Source organism: Folsomia candida, unplaced genomic scaffold (assembly GCF_002217175.1).
Source record: "Folsomia candida strain VU population unplaced genomic scaffold, ASM221717v1 Fcan01_Sc006, whole genome shotgun sequence".
Classification (NCBI taxonomy): Eukaryota; Metazoa; Arthropoda; class Collembola; order Entomobryomorpha; family Isotomidae; genus Folsomia; species Folsomia candida.
Window position 1 is genome coordinate 9,651,166 of NW_019091198.1, and position 16,109 is coordinate 9,667,274.

A 16,109-nucleotide genomic window follows, 5' to 3' on the forward strand; every position below is an offset into this window, starting at 1 on the left:
AGACTGAATTTTTCACCACTGGAACTCGGCAATACTTTGAAACTTCCACCTCAAAAATGGGAGAAACTACTTTGGGTGCGACCGAAAGATCCAGCACAACTGGTCTACCACGAATGCAAGAGTTTACCACAGAACGAGGTACCGAGGGCACAACTCGAGGAGTTACCGAAACTCCTGCTTTCTCCACCGGAACAAAACAACAGTTTGAAACTTCCACCATGCAAATTGGAGAAACCACTCTTGGCGTGACGGAAAGACCAAGTAGCACTGGTATGCCACGCGTTCATCTTGGTAGCACAGAACGAGGAACTGAAGGAACAACGAGCGGCGTTACCGAGACTGAATCGTTTACCACCGGAACTCGGCAATACTTTGAAACTTCCACGTCAAAAATAGGAGAAACTCCTCTTGGTGGCATGGATGCTAGAAATTTTGCATCCATGGTGCGTTTCACAACGAAGTATACGGAAGGAAGTACAGTTAGTAGCACTTTAGTGGAGGGCTCAACGTCTAGGGCAACGCACATGAAATTTCCATTTAGGAATGATACTACAGAATTTCAAGTGGTTGATGATGTAACGGAAGATATTGGAATAGAAACTGAATTTGCTGGAACTACAACTGAATCAACCAAATTTGACGAATTTTCGTCAAGAGAGCGTACTTCAAAAGCAGGGCCATTTTTTGGAATTACCGAACACGATGTTACCGAAGAGACAATCTCACATTTAGATATGTCGACTACAGTACCAACCATCGAAATAGTTTTAGGAATGAATCTATCCCACTCAATTCCCCCTCATCTTGATATTTTGACACCTTCTGACAATACGACTGATCTCAGGGTAATTATACGTGATAGACTACGACTGTTTAGCAACAACGTTTGCGATACAGATAACGACTGCATGTCATCTAAGGCTTGCCTCTTAAGTTTTTGCGTTAATGTTTGTAAAGTTTTTAAATCTTGTAAAGAATGTTTTATTAACAATCATAAACCTCGTTGCTCCTGCTCTACTGGAATTAAGCCACAAGACTCCTGTGATTATGAAAGCCTGGCAGGTAAAGTTGAGAAAAGCCAACTATGAAATATTGGCGTTACTCACACAATAGCTTCGTTCAAAATTTGGAGAGCATGAACCTAAACCAAGCATCGTTAAAGATGAAATTTTGCACGTGTTCGCTTGCAAATCTGCTATAGTAGTACATAATTTATGATGTTGTACGTGTGATTATTATATATGTAGAATATTCTACTTCTCGTATACGTGTTCGAATGAAATACGGCTGGGTTTTCATTGTGAATTCTGTCTGATTAGTTTTAGTGGACGAATGATGAAAAATGCTAAAAATAGGCAACAATTGAATATTATAATGATTCAACCTATTATAATTACATAATTGGTTTGATGCTGAGAAATTAATTATTGGTGAACGGTGTGCTAAACATAAACGATATTGAAAACATGATAATAATGTCCGATTTTATTGCATGATAATACCATTAATTTTAATTACAATTGCCTGAATGAATTTAGCATGTCTAACTAAATACAAATATTATTAAGCCGAATTGTTCAATTTGTCTGTTTGAGCAAGTAGGCTATAACTAACGGGATTTTACTGAATGATTATTATGAATCAACTAATAGCATGTTTGCATATTAATTCTGCCGAGTATTTTTTGCTAATTTATTAAATTCCAATTTACAGAAGAATGCAGGCAAGACAGTGACTGCCCCTCCCACTTGAATTGTTTCAACAACAAGTGCGGCGACTTATGTCAGATCAACAATCGCTGCAATCCTTTAACTGAAAAGTGTGAAGTCCGAAATCATATCCTTACCTGCATTGGTGACACCAGTATGGCCAGCAATTTTATTCTGCTTATATATTTTTTTACATACATGAAAAGGCCATCGTGGTATTCCTATTTCTATATATCATTACTAAACTCATTATATAAACAGGTCCAAGATGTCCGGGTGGAGCAGTGTGGGATCCCATAAACCGTAATTGCGGACCAGGTATGAGACGTCGCCAGGAAAATTTGTGTCCTTTGCTCTTAATACGCTTTAGTAGATTATAAGTGATGTGTGAATGTGAGTGTGCAATGGTTATAACTTTGGCAAATTCTAAAACTAAAAATAACAATGCGAAAAACATCGGATTTCTTGCAACCACATTGGACATCGCACATGGGTCTCTCACACCGTAAACTCACCCTGTAACCAATCCCCACATTTTGGGTGTTGGGTGATTCTGATTGCCGACCACATCGCCAAGGTCATCACATAAACTAACCAACTCAACAACTACAAACAGGTTATCGTTTCCAGGCTACACAATTAATGAACACATTAACTAAACAATGTCCAAGTTTTTGCATTCCAGCACAAATACTACCACTACTAGAGTCAGAGATCTATGATGCAACATCATAAAACCCTAAAACACCTCCATCTTCTCCGCTTGGTCAAAACATACACAAAATAATATAACCCCTAAAAACCACATACTCCTCCCACTACCAAAATACCAAATTTCAACGCATCTTCAAGGATGGGGTACATCACTGAGAAAACTTTACACACATCCGAATAACTCCACAAATGCAAGATCATGGATACACATCCTCTTAACTAACCTTGCTTGGAATTTTCAACTAACGAGATAGAGAGAGTAAGTGAACAAAATGTGCTTAACTGATATCCCCTTCCACCTACGTTTATTAAGTTATTACAGTATTTCATATATGGTGAAGGGTTTCTGGCAATATTTTTACTCATTGTATCAAAACGGTTTTTCAAAGGACTTAGTTTGAAGACGAGAATTCCAAATTAATAGAATTATGTGTATAAAATAGGCTACTGCACCAACAATGAAGAATGCTCGTGGGATGAGGCTTGTCATGGGGGCCAGTGTTTGAAACCCTGTTCGGGGTATTCCTGTGGGTCAAATACAGTGTGCAGAAATGTCAATCATAAAGCAGTTTGCTCTTGCAAGGAGGGTTTTACAGGTTGGTAAATTCATTTGAACAACCAACAATGGCCTTCACAACTAATTTTATTTGCAGGAGAACCCACTAGAAATTGTGCTCCTATCATCGCATCCAACTTGAAAGAATGCCAATACAACGGTGAGCATATATCCAGCAAAGATCATTAACATGCATATGCGGTTGTTTGAAGGCACGAATTGAATTAAATATTAAAATGCATGTTTAGATGATTGTCCAACGAACAAGATCTGCGATAGGACGAATGGTGTTTGCAGATCGCCTTGTATGCAAGATACTTGCGCAAGTAAGATAAGCAACCTTAAGCCGACCAATATGACGTTATTTTTCATTAAATTGCTTTGATTTTTGAAGAGAATGCCGTGTGTACTGTTCAAAAAAGAGTTGCAACGTGCAGATGTTTCGCTGGATACACTGGAAATGCGTATCAGTCCTGCAACCGACGTAATACATAAATTTAGAAATGTTATTAGTATTTTGGAATATGTGTGGTAAAAGTTTCTTTTAATTTTAGCTCCGTCTGGATGTAGAAATTCAGGTAAGATCATGATGATAAATAGCAGTATTTATTAAACACTAATTTTTGTGTCTTGACCGTAACGAATTTCTGATTTTAGATGAGTGTCCAAGTCACTTGGCTTGTATTCAACGCAAATGTCAAAGTCCTTGTAAATGCGGAGAGGTAATGTTTTCAACAAGTTTTTTTCTAAGTTACAGCCTACTTAAACTTATTTTTTTTACATTCAGAATGCAAACTGTGAAGTAGTTAACCATCAAGGTAATTGTTTTATTATTTTTATCATAAATTCAGACATTCTAACCAACTTCACAACTTTTACAGGAGTTTGTGTCTGTCCAAGAGGATACACTGGAGATGGTCGTAATGGATGCACAGGTAGCTAAATGTCATAAATACTTATATTTAAGATATATTTGATGAATTCCAGCTTTTAACCATTAATCATTAAATTTACAGAAGGAAAAATTACAGTGGACGCTTGCCATCCTTCACCATGTGGCAAAGGTGCGTTATGCGAATCGTCGTATCAAGGAGCAATTTGCAAATGCCCAAAAGGAACGACCGGAAATCCTTTCGAACGATGTGGTAATTATTTAATTTCAAATGTAGTTGCAGTTATTGAAATGCATAGTGCTTTGCATAACTTTTTCGTATCCTGTTACATCCAGTTACAAACAACGGTGAATGCCAACGAACTTCATGTGGTCCTGTAAGATATCTTAATCAAATGAATAATTAAACGTTTCGCTTCGATGGATAATAATTCCATGATTTTTATGCTCAGAACGCACAATGTGTCGTTTCCAATGGAAAGGAACTGTGTTACTGCTTGACAAATTATGTTGGAAGTAAGTAACTGGCGACATTTTATTTTTTTCGAATTTTGCTACAATTTTCCCTTAACATTGTTCCAGATCCTCCATCAGTTCCATGCAAAAGACCAGAAATGTCTTGCTCACAATCCAACTGTGGTCCAAATACACAGTGTATCATTAGCGGCAATGCATTCCGATGTGTTTGCGTCGACGGTTACATAGAAAGCCCAAATACTTTCCATGGGTGTATTAAATCTGTGAATCCATGTAATCCTTCCCCTTGCGCTGCGAATGTAAGAATAGTAAATTTTTAGTCATTTTCAGGTTATTTTTTAACGTCAATTATTTTCTGTTGGGTCAGGCTGTTTGTGACACGACTAGGGCAGTTCCATGTGAGAATTTTATTTAAATATGTAGAATATTTTCACAATCACGACGATTAAAAATAAATGTGACATGCATTAATTAATTCGTCTTTTAGGCTACTGTCCAAGTGGTACAGTTGGAAATCCTTACGTCAACTGTTCCGTCTCTGGCGTTTTGCTATGTCGACCTGGTCCCTGTGGAGAAAGTAATTAATTCAGAATCTTATTTAAAAAATTGACATTTTTTTACATGTGTTCATTAATTCATTTTATAGACGCTGACTGTTACGTTACAAATGGAAACGAAGTTTGTAAATGTAAAGGTGGATTCAAAGGAAATGCTTATGATTCATGTCTGCGAGATATCAACCCGTGTTTTCCATGTAATTTGATTACCTGAGTGATTGTGATTGTATTTGTATTGTCTATGTATTTTTATGATAATTTAATGACCATGTTTATTTTAACATTTAGCACCTTGTGGTCCCAACGCAGGTAATCTATCAATCAATAGTTCATACTAGTTGTGTGCAAGTTATATGTGTTAAAAAAATCACAATTTATTAATTATGTACAGAGTGTAAGGTGCAGGGAGATTCCGCAGGTAAGCATATACTTTGTTTGTTGCATAAATATTACTATTATTGTTCTTTCTCGTACTTATTTATTTATTCTGAAAAATTTCAGTCTGCATGTGCAGAAATGGCTACAAGGGTCATCCAATTGGAATTCGTGGATGTCAACCAGAGTGTACCAAGAACGGTCAGTAACCACAAATTTAAATTATATATCACGAAATATCATGATTTATATTTGTTACCAAATATACGGATGTTCTACTCGTTTTACAGAGGAATGCCCATGGACCCAAGCCTGTATTAATTTCCAGTGCGTTGGTAAGTGTTGCATATTTTTCGATGTATCATAATCGAAAAATAGCGAAATAATTAATTTAATAACTTATCCATAATTTCTAATTATCCGGCAGATCCGTGCGTTGGAAGTTGTGGGGTATATTTGATTTATGAGTTTTGAATTATATTATTTTCTACATTATTTTACAACTGGGAATTTCATATTTATTAATTTACAAAAGATTGGATCCGAATGTCGTCCAGAAAATCATCGCCCAGTTTGTTACTGTCCTTACGGTAAGCGATTATTTCTGTACCCTCTACATACATATATTGACTTAAAGCAAAGATATTCTACATTTTATTATCTGCATATAATAGGCTATGTTGGAGATCCATACATTCGATGCACAGGTCGTAAGTGACAATTTTTATTATAATATAAAATATGCTGACAAATAGCAAACTTTTGTATCTGACTTTTGTATCTGTACTTTTTTTTGTTAAATTATTTTAGAAATCATTACACCAAGACCAAATGTACCAACCAAGCAAGACCCTTGTAGCCCATCACCTTGTAAGTACACGCACTATAGTTATTTATGCATACAACTTACCTACGTGCTGTGAGCTAATGTCAAAATTTTTGTTTATATTAGGTGGAGCCAGTAAGTTTAGTTAAACAACTATAATTATTCCCAATGCTAAATGTTGTATGATTTAGATACCAACTGCAAAGTTTCGAATGGTCGTCCGGTTTGCACCTGTATTAAATCGTATTTCGGAGATCCAATCAAAGGATGTCATCCTGAATGCATTGTAAGTCTTAAATTATAACTGGTCCTATTTTTATTTGAATGATTACCGAAAAAATTGTGTAGGTCAACACTGAGTGCGCTCAAAATATGCTGTGCAGAGCCAACAAATGCGTCAGTAAGTGTTCTCATACGTGTATTTTCTTCACTCTAAAATAAACTATCAAATGGACTAAATGGATAAATTTGTTTCTCAGATCCATGTCCAGATGCTTGTGGGGCTAACGCTCAGTGCAGCGTGGTTTACCATTCTGTCCGATGCACGTGCCTTTATGGTTACTCAGGAAGCGGTTACAACAACGAATGTGAAAAAATCAGTATGTCCTTTCAATTTTTATGTCATGAGTTTAAATTATTAAAGTAAATTACAAATTTGCTATAAAAATCGTTTTGCTAGATGTTCCTTCTAAAGAGTATCTCCCCGCTCGTAATCCGTGCTACCCTTCGCCATGTAAGAGAACATACTAATTTCATATTATGAACATCACTAATTTCATATTATAGACTGAAGAATAAATCATAAAATCTTATTGTTTAAACTTTAGGTGGCCCACATAGTAGATGCACTGAAAGTAATGGACAAGCAGGTTCGTAATTGACTGGAATACGTTTGTAAATTTGATAATGATCACCATTTATTTTATTCTGGAATTCAGTGTGCTCTTGCTTGGAAAATTATTTTGGATCAACTCCCTATTGCCGACCAGAGTGCATGGTTCGTCACCAATTTTTAATATGCCATGTTCTGGGAAGATGTACATATATGTAATTAAAATGATTTTTCATTATTTACAGGAACATGCGGAGTGCTCGTCAGATAAGGCCTGTGCAAATTTTAGATGCATTGATCCATGCCCAGGGGCATGCGGAGTAAGTGTTATTTCAAATGTTGAATCGAGTCTGACAGGAAATTAGAAACTATGTAAATGTTAATTGACCAATTTCAGGCGAATGCAGAATGTAAAGTCATTCAGCATCGACCAATTTGCTATTGTGCCAATAATCGCGTTGGCGATCCGTTCGTAATGTGTAGAAATCGACCACCTCCCAAACCCACGCCAATAAATCCGTGCCACCCATCGCCATGTAAGTTTCGCTGAATTTGCTCATTTTAAGTTTAGTACAAGTGGTTCAATGATATTTATGCTATAATTTCTCTTTGATTTCAGGTGGCAGCAGTAAGTCGAAACTCGTAATGATTTTGTATATAGCACGGATGCATGATTTTTATGAAAAAAATTTTCAGATACTATCTGCGAGGTCAAAGGCGACACTGCAGTTTGTAAATGTAAAGAAAATTATTTCGGGAATTCACGGCTAGGTTGCCATCCCGAATGTGTCCTTAACGGTATTAATAATTATTATTTGAAATATTTTGTGCTTTTATTAATTTTCTCTCCTTTCAATAGACGACTGTCCTTCCAATAGAGCTTGTGTAAATTATCGTTGCGTGGGTAAGTTACAATCAAAAGTATACTCAATGAATCAGAATTTAAAATTAAATTTCCTTTTTTTATGTTCATAAATAGATCCTTGTCCAGGAACATGTGGAATTAATGTAATTGGAGCATGCTTGTTTTGACGTTTTGCTGTTGACTTTGCATCACATAAGAAAATTATGACAATTAAAATCTTGTGGGTTAAATTAAAATGCTTCTTATATTCTTAGGCTGATTGCATAATCAGGCATCATCAACCAATTTGCTCATGCAAACACGGATTCACTGGTAATTAGATTTTGAAGCAAAGCCTAAGCAAATTAGTGTTAAAGATTTTTTTAAATTCACTTATGTTTTTTTAGGAAATCCTTTCTCTGTTTGCAAGAAAGAAGGTAGCAATAAAATTTTATAGTGATGTACATATGTACATTACGTGTAATTGTTGATATATGTTAATAACAATGTACATATATTTTAGAACCACTTCCACCTGTCCCAGTGCGTGTTGACCCATGCTCACCAGGTCCATGTATGTCATTTCACCATCCAATTTTTGAAGTTACGATATTGAATGAAAGATAAGGGAAGGTGTAAATCAAACCTCTCAATTATTTGTAAAAGGTGGACCTTATAGTCAATGTCGAAGCATTTACGAACGGGCAGTTTGTACTTGCTTACCAAATCATGTGGGAAATCCACCCTATTGTCGTCCAGAATGTCTAGTCGGTATGAATTTCATGTACCAAATTTTACAACAGGCTACATTGCATAGTTGTCGAACAAGTGGAATCTAATTCGTACGGTGACTGATTTGCAGATTCTGATTGTGTTCTTACCAGAGCTTGTCGGCAGAATCGCTGCACAGGTATGAAGACATTTACGGAGAAAAATGTGTTAACCATCAGAAATATGAACTATAACGTTATTGTTCCCTCATTTCAGATCCTTGTCCCGGAAGTTGTGGTGTTGTGAGTGATGCTTTCATAGTCGTATTTAACAGACAATGCACTAACATTCATCTTTTTCAGAATGCCGAATGTAAAGTGCGATCTCATTCTGCGGTCTGTATTTGTCCAAATGGATATGGTGGAAATCCGCTACTTCAATGTTCCAAACTTGAATGTAACTTTCTTAATTATTCATTCTTGTCGAAAGCTTATTATTAAAAAATTTCCTTAAACTTACAATTAGTACGATCATATTATAATTATATTGTGATACCAATTTAACATATCATCTCATCTATGCAGATCTTCCCCCACCAACTGCAGCACCCAGACCAAGAGATCCATGCGTTCCATACCCGTGTGGTCCCAATTCTCGTAAAATAACCATAAACATATTTATCATTTTTATTTTTATTACATATACTAATTCACCTTCCATTTTACACAGAATGTCACAATGGCGTTTGCTCCTGTCAATCGGGATTCTTTGGTTCTCCTCCATACTGCAAACCAGAGTGCGTCCTCAGCGATGAATGCCCTCAAGATAAGGCATGCATAAAAAATCGTTGTTCAAACCCATGCATTCCATCTCCGTGTGGTATTTCGGCCTTCTGCGAAGTAATTGCTCATGTTCCGACTTGCCGATGCGAAAGAAATTTTATCGGCGACCCTTTGAGCCAATGCAATCGTATTCAACCGCAAGTGGTCAAAGACGTTTGTGTGCCAAGCCCGTGCGGATCTAACGCCGAGTGTAGAGTTCGTAATCATGGAGATTACCCTGTGGCCGTCTGCCAGTGCATCCCACCTCACGAGGGCGACCCGTATGTTGCTTGTCGAAGCGAATGTGTCAGAAATGCGGATTGTCCACTGAATAAGGCTTGTCAAAACTATCGATGTGCCGATCCTTGTGCAGGAACGTGTGGTATCCTCGCAATTTGCACTGTGCATAATCACTCTCCAGTGTGTTCTTGTAAGTACTTTGATTATTCAATATAATTTACGGGGAATCTAAATTGTTTTATAAATTTATTCCTTTTATCAAATGCATAGGCCCAGAGCGTCACGAGGGTAATCCGTTTGACAGATGTTCACTGATAAACGAAAACCGATGTAAGAAGACTCGATTTCTTTGAAATTATTACACAGCAATTTCATTAAGTTATTCTTGTTAAACTGTTTTTCCATTGTTTTTAGACCTTCCACCCAAACCGTCCGACCCATGCAGACCATCGCCATGTAGGAAAACTAAGTCTAAATCTTTTATGGAAAACGAGTTAATGTTTACTAATTTTCCTTTATATTATTATAACAGGTGGACCGTACAGCCAGTGTCGAGTACAAAATAACCAAGCAACTTGTAAGTTTTGCATATTATATAATAGCAGTGAATAATAACGTGCATGCATCGACGGGCGAATTAACTAAACAATATTGTGTACTTATTTCCAGGTTCATGTCTCGAACAGTACATTGGAACTCCACCTTATTGCCGGCCCGAATGTGTGTCAAGTTTTGAATGCTCTTCCGACAAGGCCTGCACGAATATGCGATGCGTGAATTCATGCCTCAACAACCCTTGCGCACCATCAGCAATATGCGACGTTCGGAACCACTCCCCTCTCTGTCGCTGTCCAGCCGGATATGTGGGAAATGCTTTCATTCATTGTGACGTTGAACCACCACCCATTAAAGTCGATCAGCCCATAGCACATCGCGACCCCTGTTATCCATCTCCGTGCGGTCCATTTTCCGAGTGTCGCACAGTCGGCGAGTCTTACGTGTGCTCCTGTCTCCCAGGTTATCAGTTTTCAAGCCCACCAAACTGTCGACCAGAGTGTACGATTTCTGAGGAATGTTCCAATGAGAAAGCGTGCATTCGTAACACCTGTTCAGGTAAGAAGAAGTTTTTTTATTAGAATTTGTATTTAATTTGTGCTGCATTTGAATTTATTATGAATACCATCTTATAATAATTGACAACAAGTTAAAAATACATTTTTTACAGATCCATGTCTCGGCGCTTGTGGTTGGAACCATGTCCAATGCAAGGTCTTTAATCACGTGCCAAGCTGCTTCTGCGAACCAGGCTTTGAGGGCAATCCATTTTCTGGATGTACAAGGATAGTTTTCATCGAGCAAGACCCATGCAACCCGTCTCCCTGTGGACATAATGCAATTTGCGAAAATATTAATGGTCGACCTACCTGTCGCTGCATCGACCTTCATCAAGGCGATCCTTATATCGCATGTCGTCCAGAATGTGTCATAAATGCGGACTGCCCACTTACCAAGGCTTGTGCGCAACAACGCTGTTTCAACCCTTGTCTATCCCCCGGGGCCTGTGGAGAAGGGGCGGAGTGTTCCGTATTTAACCATGCCGTCTTTTGCACCTGTCCAGCCGGCTACACAGGTCAACCACTCTCATCTTGTCATCCTATTCCCCCACCTCGAATTGAACCACAACCCATCCTGGATCCTTGCATCCCATCCCCTTGTGGACCTTACAGTCAATGCAAGAGCATTTACGAGCAAGCAATTTGTTCTTGCAATCCAGGAAATATTATTGGAACGCCACCAAACTGTCGACCAGAGTGCATCGTTTCATCTGATTGTCCGCTTGATAAGGCATGTTTGCAACAGCGGTGTTCTGATCCTTGTCTGGATGGACCCTGTGCCCCCAACGCTATCTGCCGAGTTGTCAACCACAGCCCAATTTGTAGCTGTCCAGCAGATTATATCGGTGATCCATTCTCTGGGTGTCAACCGAAACCAATAATTCCAGAGGCACGCATCGACCCTTGCAACCCATCACCGTGTGGTCCGTTCAGTCAATGTACAGCAGTTGGCGATAGAGCAGCTTGTAGCTGTTTGTTGGGTTATGTCGGCTCTCCACCTCAGTGCCGCCCCGAATGTACAATTGATGCTGAGTGTCCTCAAGACTTGGCATGTCTTCGCCAACATTGTACTGACCCTTGCCCAGATTCCTGCGGTTTTAATGCATTCTGTAAAACCATCTTGCACCAACCCAAATGCTACTGTGAGGATGGACACACTGGGGATCCGTACTCCTCTTGCGTGTTGATTCGACCAATTGAACCTGCCCCACCACTGGACCCCTGTAACCCATCCCCCTGTGGTAGCAATGCCATTTGCACAACCCGAGACGGAGCTGGTTCTTGTCAATGCTTGCCTGATCATAAAGGCGATCCATATAGCGGATGTCGGCCCGAATGTGTCCTAAATGCTGATTGTCCCTCTCACAAGGCTTGCGTGAAAAACCATTGCGTGGGTAAGAAGTTTTTTATTACGTTTATTGAGTTACTAATAGTTAATATCAACTTGGGCTCGGACTACGCCATAAGCGTTCCCAGGACGAGCTATACATACAAAAAGTAAATAACACACCACTTTAACAAATACATTTTTTTACAGATCCATGTCCAGGACTTTGTGGAATAAATGCGGTCTGTTCTACTCTTAATCATATCCCAACCTGCACTTGCGACTACGGACACACTGGTGATCCTTTCCGAAGTTGTCACAGAATTGAACCTAAACGAGAACCTGTCATTATCATCGACCCGTGCAACCCATCCCCATGTGGGCCCAACAGCCAGTGCAGGGAGTTTAACGGGCAAGCAGTTTGCTCCTGCCTCACAAATTTTGTCGGTTCTCCACCAAACTGTCGACCAGAGTGCGTCGTATCTTCAGAATGTCCACTTGACAAGGCTTGCATTCAACAGCACTGCTCCGGTATACATTTCTTCATTATTTCTGTTTCAATAATTTTTTTGAGATGTTTGTAGTAATGGTTTTTATCGTAAATTTCTAGATCCATGTCTGCAAGGACCATGTTCTGCTCAAGCAATTTGCAAAGTGGTCAACCACTCCCCGATTTGTACCTGTCCTCCCAACCATCTCGGAAATCCATTCATTAGCTGCACCTTCCGTGAAGAACCAAGAATTCCACAAGATCCTTGCTCACCATCGCCGTGTGGACCCAACAGCCAGTGCCGTGAGATCAATGGAGTCGCATCATGTGGCTGCTTACTGGGTTATGTTGGGGCTCCACCCAATTGTCGACCAGAATGTATCATTGATCAAGATTGCGCCTCGGATAGGAGTTGTCGGCAGATGAAGTGCACAGACCCATGTCAAGGTCTATGTGGTGTTAATGCACATTGCCGTACCGTAGCGCACAGTCCAAATTGCTATTGTAACAAGGGCTACATCGGTGATGCCTTTAACGGTTGCCACTTCCCACCAGCCCAAGAAGAGCCAAAGGTCAACATCATCCACATTGATCCCTGCAACCCCTCACCTTGTGGATCAAATGCTGTCTGCACGGCAAGAAATGGTGCTGGGTCCTGTAAGTGCATTGACTTGCATTTCGGAGATCCATACACCGGATGCAGGCCAGAGTGCGTGGTGAATGCAGATTGTCCACAAAATAAGGCATGCACTAGAAACAAATGCGTTGGTAATAAGAAGTTTTTATTACGTTTATTGAGTTACTAATAGTTAGTATCAACTTGGGCTCGGACTACACCATAAGCGCTCCCAGCACCAGCCACAAGCTATACATATAAAAAGTAAATAACACACCACTTTAACAAATACGTTTTTTACAGATCCATGCCCAGGAGTCTGCGGAACGAATGCGGAGTGTCATGTCTACAACCATTTGCCCAGTTGTGAATGTATTTCCGGATATCAAGGAAATCCATTCCATGGTTGTCATCTAATTCCAATAAGAATTGAACCCACTCAGCCACACGATCCCTGTCATCCCTCGCCATGTGGACCATTCAGTCAATGTCGAAATATCAATGGTTCACCGTTGTGTTCTTGCCTGGAAAACTATCTCGGGCCTCCACCATCTTGCCGACCAGAGTGTGTGATTTCTTCGGAATGTCCGCTCGATAAGGCGTGCGTGTCTCAACGTTGTTCTGATCCATGTCTACGAGAGCCTTGTGCACCACGAGCAGTCTGCAAAGTCCTAAATCATTCACCAATTTGCTCATGTCCACCAAATCATGTTGGAAATCCTTTCGTAAGCTGTGAATTGGAGCAAATCAAGAAAATTGAGACGGATCCATGTCATCCATCCCCCTGCGGTCCAAACTCGGAATGTCGAAACATCAATGGTTTTGCTGCTTGTTCTTGCCAACGAAGTTTTGTGGGATCTCCGCCCAACTGCAGACCAGAATGCAGTATTAATGAAGACTGTCCTTCGGATAAATCCTGCTCAAATTATCACTGCGTTGATCCTTGTCGAGGCGCTTGTGGCGTCAACGCGGAGTGTAGAGCTTTGAATCATCAAGCAGTTTGTACTTGTGCTGTTGGATATGACGGCGATGCATACAGCAGTTGCAGGCAGATACCAAAATACTTGCCACCCCCACCAGATCAGGTTCAAGATCCGTGCAATCCATCTCCTTGTGGGACAAATGCTCTTTGCTCTGCAAGAAACGGGGCAGGATCTTGTGTCTGCCAAGAATTGTATTTCGGTGACCCGTACGTCGGATGCAGACCAGAATGTGTTCAAAACAATGATTGCCCAACAACCAAGGCGTGCAGTCAAAATAAATGCATCGGTAAGAAAAACATCTATGCTTTCAAATTTACAAATAAATTGTTACTAATTAAAAAAATTAATATAATTTCCAGATCCATGTATCGGCCAGTGCGGTTACAATGCAGAATGCTACGTCAACAACCATGTCGCTACGTGCCATTGCATCAGTCGATTTACAGGCGATCCTTTCCGTGGCTGTACTGAAATCATTGAAATAAAACAACCAACCAACCCTTGCGTTCCAAACCCATGTGGACCATTTAGTCAGTGTCGAGACGTTCATGGAAGTGCAATCTGTTCATGTCAGTCTTCATATATCGGATCACCTCCCAATTGCAGACCAGAATGCGTTTCGAACAGCGATTGTCCCCTGGACAAGGCTTGTCAAAGAGAACGTTGTGAACCAGTTTGCGCCAACAATGGTCCTTGCGCCCCCACCGCTTTGTGTAAGGCACACGCTCATAGTGCAATTTGCACTTGTCCCCCAGACCATAATGGGAACCCATTCAGCGGATGTATGAGAATAATTCCGGACAGAATTATTGTCCCTGTCAATCCATGCGACCCCAATCCATGCGGACCATTTTCAAGTTGTAAAGAAATCAATGATGGCCCAGCTTGCAGTTGTCTAGAAAGCTATATAGGACGGCCACCCTTCTGTAAACCAGAATGTACCATTTCGCCCGATTGCCCTGCCGATAAAGCTTGCGTGAGACAACGTTGTGTCGAAGTTTGCGACGGTGTTTGTGGATACAATACGGATTGTCGAGCTGTAAATCATGAACCAATATGTACCTGTATCGTTGGATATATTGGCGACCCGTATCGCGGATGTTCACCCAAGCCACCCGAACCTCCACAAAGAATTGATGAGATTGTCGACCCCTGTAACCCTTCACCTTGTAAGCCAGTGACATGATAATTACTTATGACACTGTTTGTACATGTTATACTAATAATTCGTTCACTTTATTTATTCCAGGCGGAAGCAGTAAGTTGTTAATTGAATTTGTATATATCATCATTTCATGTTCACTAACTAAAACGCTGTTTTTTTAATAATTTAGATGCCATTTGTACAACAAGAAATGGAGCAGGTAATTTATACAGTTTAATTTAAACTGATCATTTTACAACAATCTAACACTTTTAAATATTTAGAGTGAATATTTTATCAAAAATTTCCTCTGTTTTTCTTCAAGGTTCATGCAAATGCATTGATCTGTACCTCGGCGACCCGTACAGTGGATGTCGACCTGAATGTGTTCAAAATGGTTCGTGCAGTATTATAAATATGAACGATAGCAGAAATAATGCAATCAATATTAAATTGCAAATGTAGATGACTGCCCTCAAAATAAGGCCTGCGTTCAGTTCAGATGCGTGGGTAAGAAGTTTTTTATTACGTTTATTGAGTTACTAATAGTTAATATCAACTTGGGCTCGGACTACGCCCAACACAAGCTATACATATAAAAAATAAATAACACACCACTTAACAAATACATTTTTTACAGATCCATGTCCAGGCACTTGTGGAATAAACGCGGAATGCCACGTTCGAAATCATGTTCCTTCATGTCAATGTTTCCCAGGTGTGTAATCTTATCAATTTTGGGTGCACTGTCTACTTCATATTTGTAACATTGATTTGTATTTATATATATTATGTTGTAGGATACACCGGTGACCCATTCCGTTCGTGTCATCAACGTAAGCTATTAACCCAGCCATATACTAACAGTAATTATATGTTT

The 16,109-nt window shown here is 39.6% G+C and overlaps 1 protein-coding gene across 4 annotated transcripts in view; it reads left to right on the forward strand.

Moving 5' to 3' along the window:
- The window catches only part of LOC110851115, a 99,663-nt gene that overhangs the window by 59,940 nt on the left and 23,614 nt on the right, over nucleotides 1-16,109 (forward strand). For 3 of the 4 annotated variants that reach the window (XM_035853187.1, XM_035853189.1, XM_035853190.1), the window contains 62 exons: nucleotides 1,714-1,863; nucleotides 1,971-2,027; nucleotides 2,867-3,019; nucleotides 3,077-3,139; nucleotides 3,228-3,305; nucleotides 3,374-3,463; nucleotides 3,534-3,557; nucleotides 3,637-3,701; nucleotides 3,767-3,797; nucleotides 3,861-3,914; nucleotides 3,996-4,124; nucleotides 4,208-4,248; nucleotides 4,324-4,387; nucleotides 4,454-4,647; nucleotides 4,716-4,746; nucleotides 4,836-4,925; nucleotides 4,995-5,102; nucleotides 5,194-5,214; nucleotides 5,297-5,323; nucleotides 5,407-5,481; nucleotides 5,571-5,615; nucleotides 5,708-5,730; nucleotides 5,816-5,870; nucleotides 5,955-5,990; nucleotides 6,091-6,150; nucleotides 6,233-6,241; nucleotides 6,298-6,392; nucleotides 6,455-6,506; nucleotides 6,586-6,705; nucleotides 6,786-6,839; nucleotides 6,934-6,975; nucleotides 7,045-7,103; nucleotides 7,184-7,258; nucleotides 7,336-7,474; nucleotides 7,558-7,566; nucleotides 7,635-7,736; nucleotides 7,798-7,842; nucleotides 7,918-7,946; nucleotides 8,058-8,115; nucleotides 8,190-8,219; nucleotides 8,306-8,356; nucleotides 8,449-8,553; nucleotides 8,645-8,692; nucleotides 8,770-8,795; nucleotides 8,856-8,949; nucleotides 9,078-9,149; nucleotides 9,223-9,744; nucleotides 9,825-9,884; nucleotides 9,969-10,010; nucleotides 10,087-10,131; nucleotides 10,224-10,667; nucleotides 10,780-12,063; nucleotides 12,207-12,527; nucleotides 12,607-13,254; nucleotides 13,406-14,371; nucleotides 14,445-15,254; nucleotides 15,335-15,343; nucleotides 15,420-15,449; nucleotides 15,555-15,626; nucleotides 15,695-15,739; nucleotides 15,870-15,947; nucleotides 16,030-16,065. In XM_035853187.1, coding sequence (XP_035709080.1) covers nucleotides 1,714-1,863; nucleotides 1,971-2,027; nucleotides 2,867-3,019; nucleotides 3,077-3,139; nucleotides 3,228-3,305; nucleotides 3,374-3,463; nucleotides 3,534-3,557; nucleotides 3,637-3,701; nucleotides 3,767-3,797; nucleotides 3,861-3,914; nucleotides 3,996-4,124; nucleotides 4,208-4,248; nucleotides 4,324-4,387; nucleotides 4,454-4,647; nucleotides 4,716-4,746; nucleotides 4,836-4,925; nucleotides 4,995-5,102; nucleotides 5,194-5,214; nucleotides 5,297-5,323; nucleotides 5,407-5,481; nucleotides 5,571-5,615; nucleotides 5,708-5,730; nucleotides 5,816-5,870; nucleotides 5,955-5,990; nucleotides 6,091-6,150; nucleotides 6,233-6,241; nucleotides 6,298-6,392; nucleotides 6,455-6,506; nucleotides 6,586-6,705; nucleotides 6,786-6,839; nucleotides 6,934-6,975; nucleotides 7,045-7,103; nucleotides 7,184-7,258; nucleotides 7,336-7,474; nucleotides 7,558-7,566; nucleotides 7,635-7,736; nucleotides 7,798-7,842; nucleotides 7,918-7,946; nucleotides 8,058-8,115; nucleotides 8,190-8,219; nucleotides 8,306-8,356; nucleotides 8,449-8,553; nucleotides 8,645-8,692; nucleotides 8,770-8,795; nucleotides 8,856-8,949; nucleotides 9,078-9,149; nucleotides 9,223-9,744; nucleotides 9,825-9,884; nucleotides 9,969-10,010; nucleotides 10,087-10,131; nucleotides 10,224-10,667; nucleotides 10,780-12,063; nucleotides 12,207-12,527; nucleotides 12,607-13,254; nucleotides 13,406-14,371; nucleotides 14,445-15,254; nucleotides 15,335-15,343; nucleotides 15,420-15,449; nucleotides 15,555-15,626; nucleotides 15,695-15,739; nucleotides 15,870-15,947; nucleotides 16,030-16,065 — 8,490 coding nt within the window. The remainder of the gene's footprint in view (nucleotides 1-1,713; nucleotides 1,864-1,970; nucleotides 2,028-2,866; nucleotides 3,020-3,076; nucleotides 3,140-3,227; nucleotides 3,306-3,373; nucleotides 3,464-3,533; nucleotides 3,558-3,636; nucleotides 3,702-3,766; nucleotides 3,798-3,860; nucleotides 3,915-3,995; nucleotides 4,125-4,207; nucleotides 4,249-4,323; nucleotides 4,388-4,453; nucleotides 4,648-4,715; nucleotides 4,747-4,835; nucleotides 4,926-4,994; nucleotides 5,103-5,193; nucleotides 5,215-5,296; nucleotides 5,324-5,406; nucleotides 5,482-5,570; nucleotides 5,616-5,707; nucleotides 5,731-5,815; nucleotides 5,871-5,954; nucleotides 5,991-6,090; nucleotides 6,151-6,232; nucleotides 6,242-6,297; nucleotides 6,393-6,454; nucleotides 6,507-6,585; nucleotides 6,706-6,785; nucleotides 6,840-6,933; nucleotides 6,976-7,044; nucleotides 7,104-7,183; nucleotides 7,259-7,335; nucleotides 7,475-7,557; nucleotides 7,567-7,634; nucleotides 7,737-7,797; nucleotides 7,843-7,917; nucleotides 7,947-8,057; nucleotides 8,116-8,189; nucleotides 8,220-8,305; nucleotides 8,357-8,448; nucleotides 8,554-8,644; nucleotides 8,693-8,769; nucleotides 8,796-8,855; nucleotides 8,950-9,077; nucleotides 9,150-9,222; nucleotides 9,745-9,824; nucleotides 9,885-9,968; nucleotides 10,011-10,086; nucleotides 10,132-10,223; nucleotides 10,668-10,779; nucleotides 12,064-12,206; nucleotides 12,528-12,606; nucleotides 13,255-13,405; nucleotides 14,372-14,444; nucleotides 15,255-15,334; nucleotides 15,344-15,419; nucleotides 15,450-15,554; nucleotides 15,627-15,694; nucleotides 15,740-15,869; nucleotides 15,948-16,029; nucleotides 16,066-16,109) is intronic. The other variant, XM_035853188.1, reaches the window with a different exon arrangement.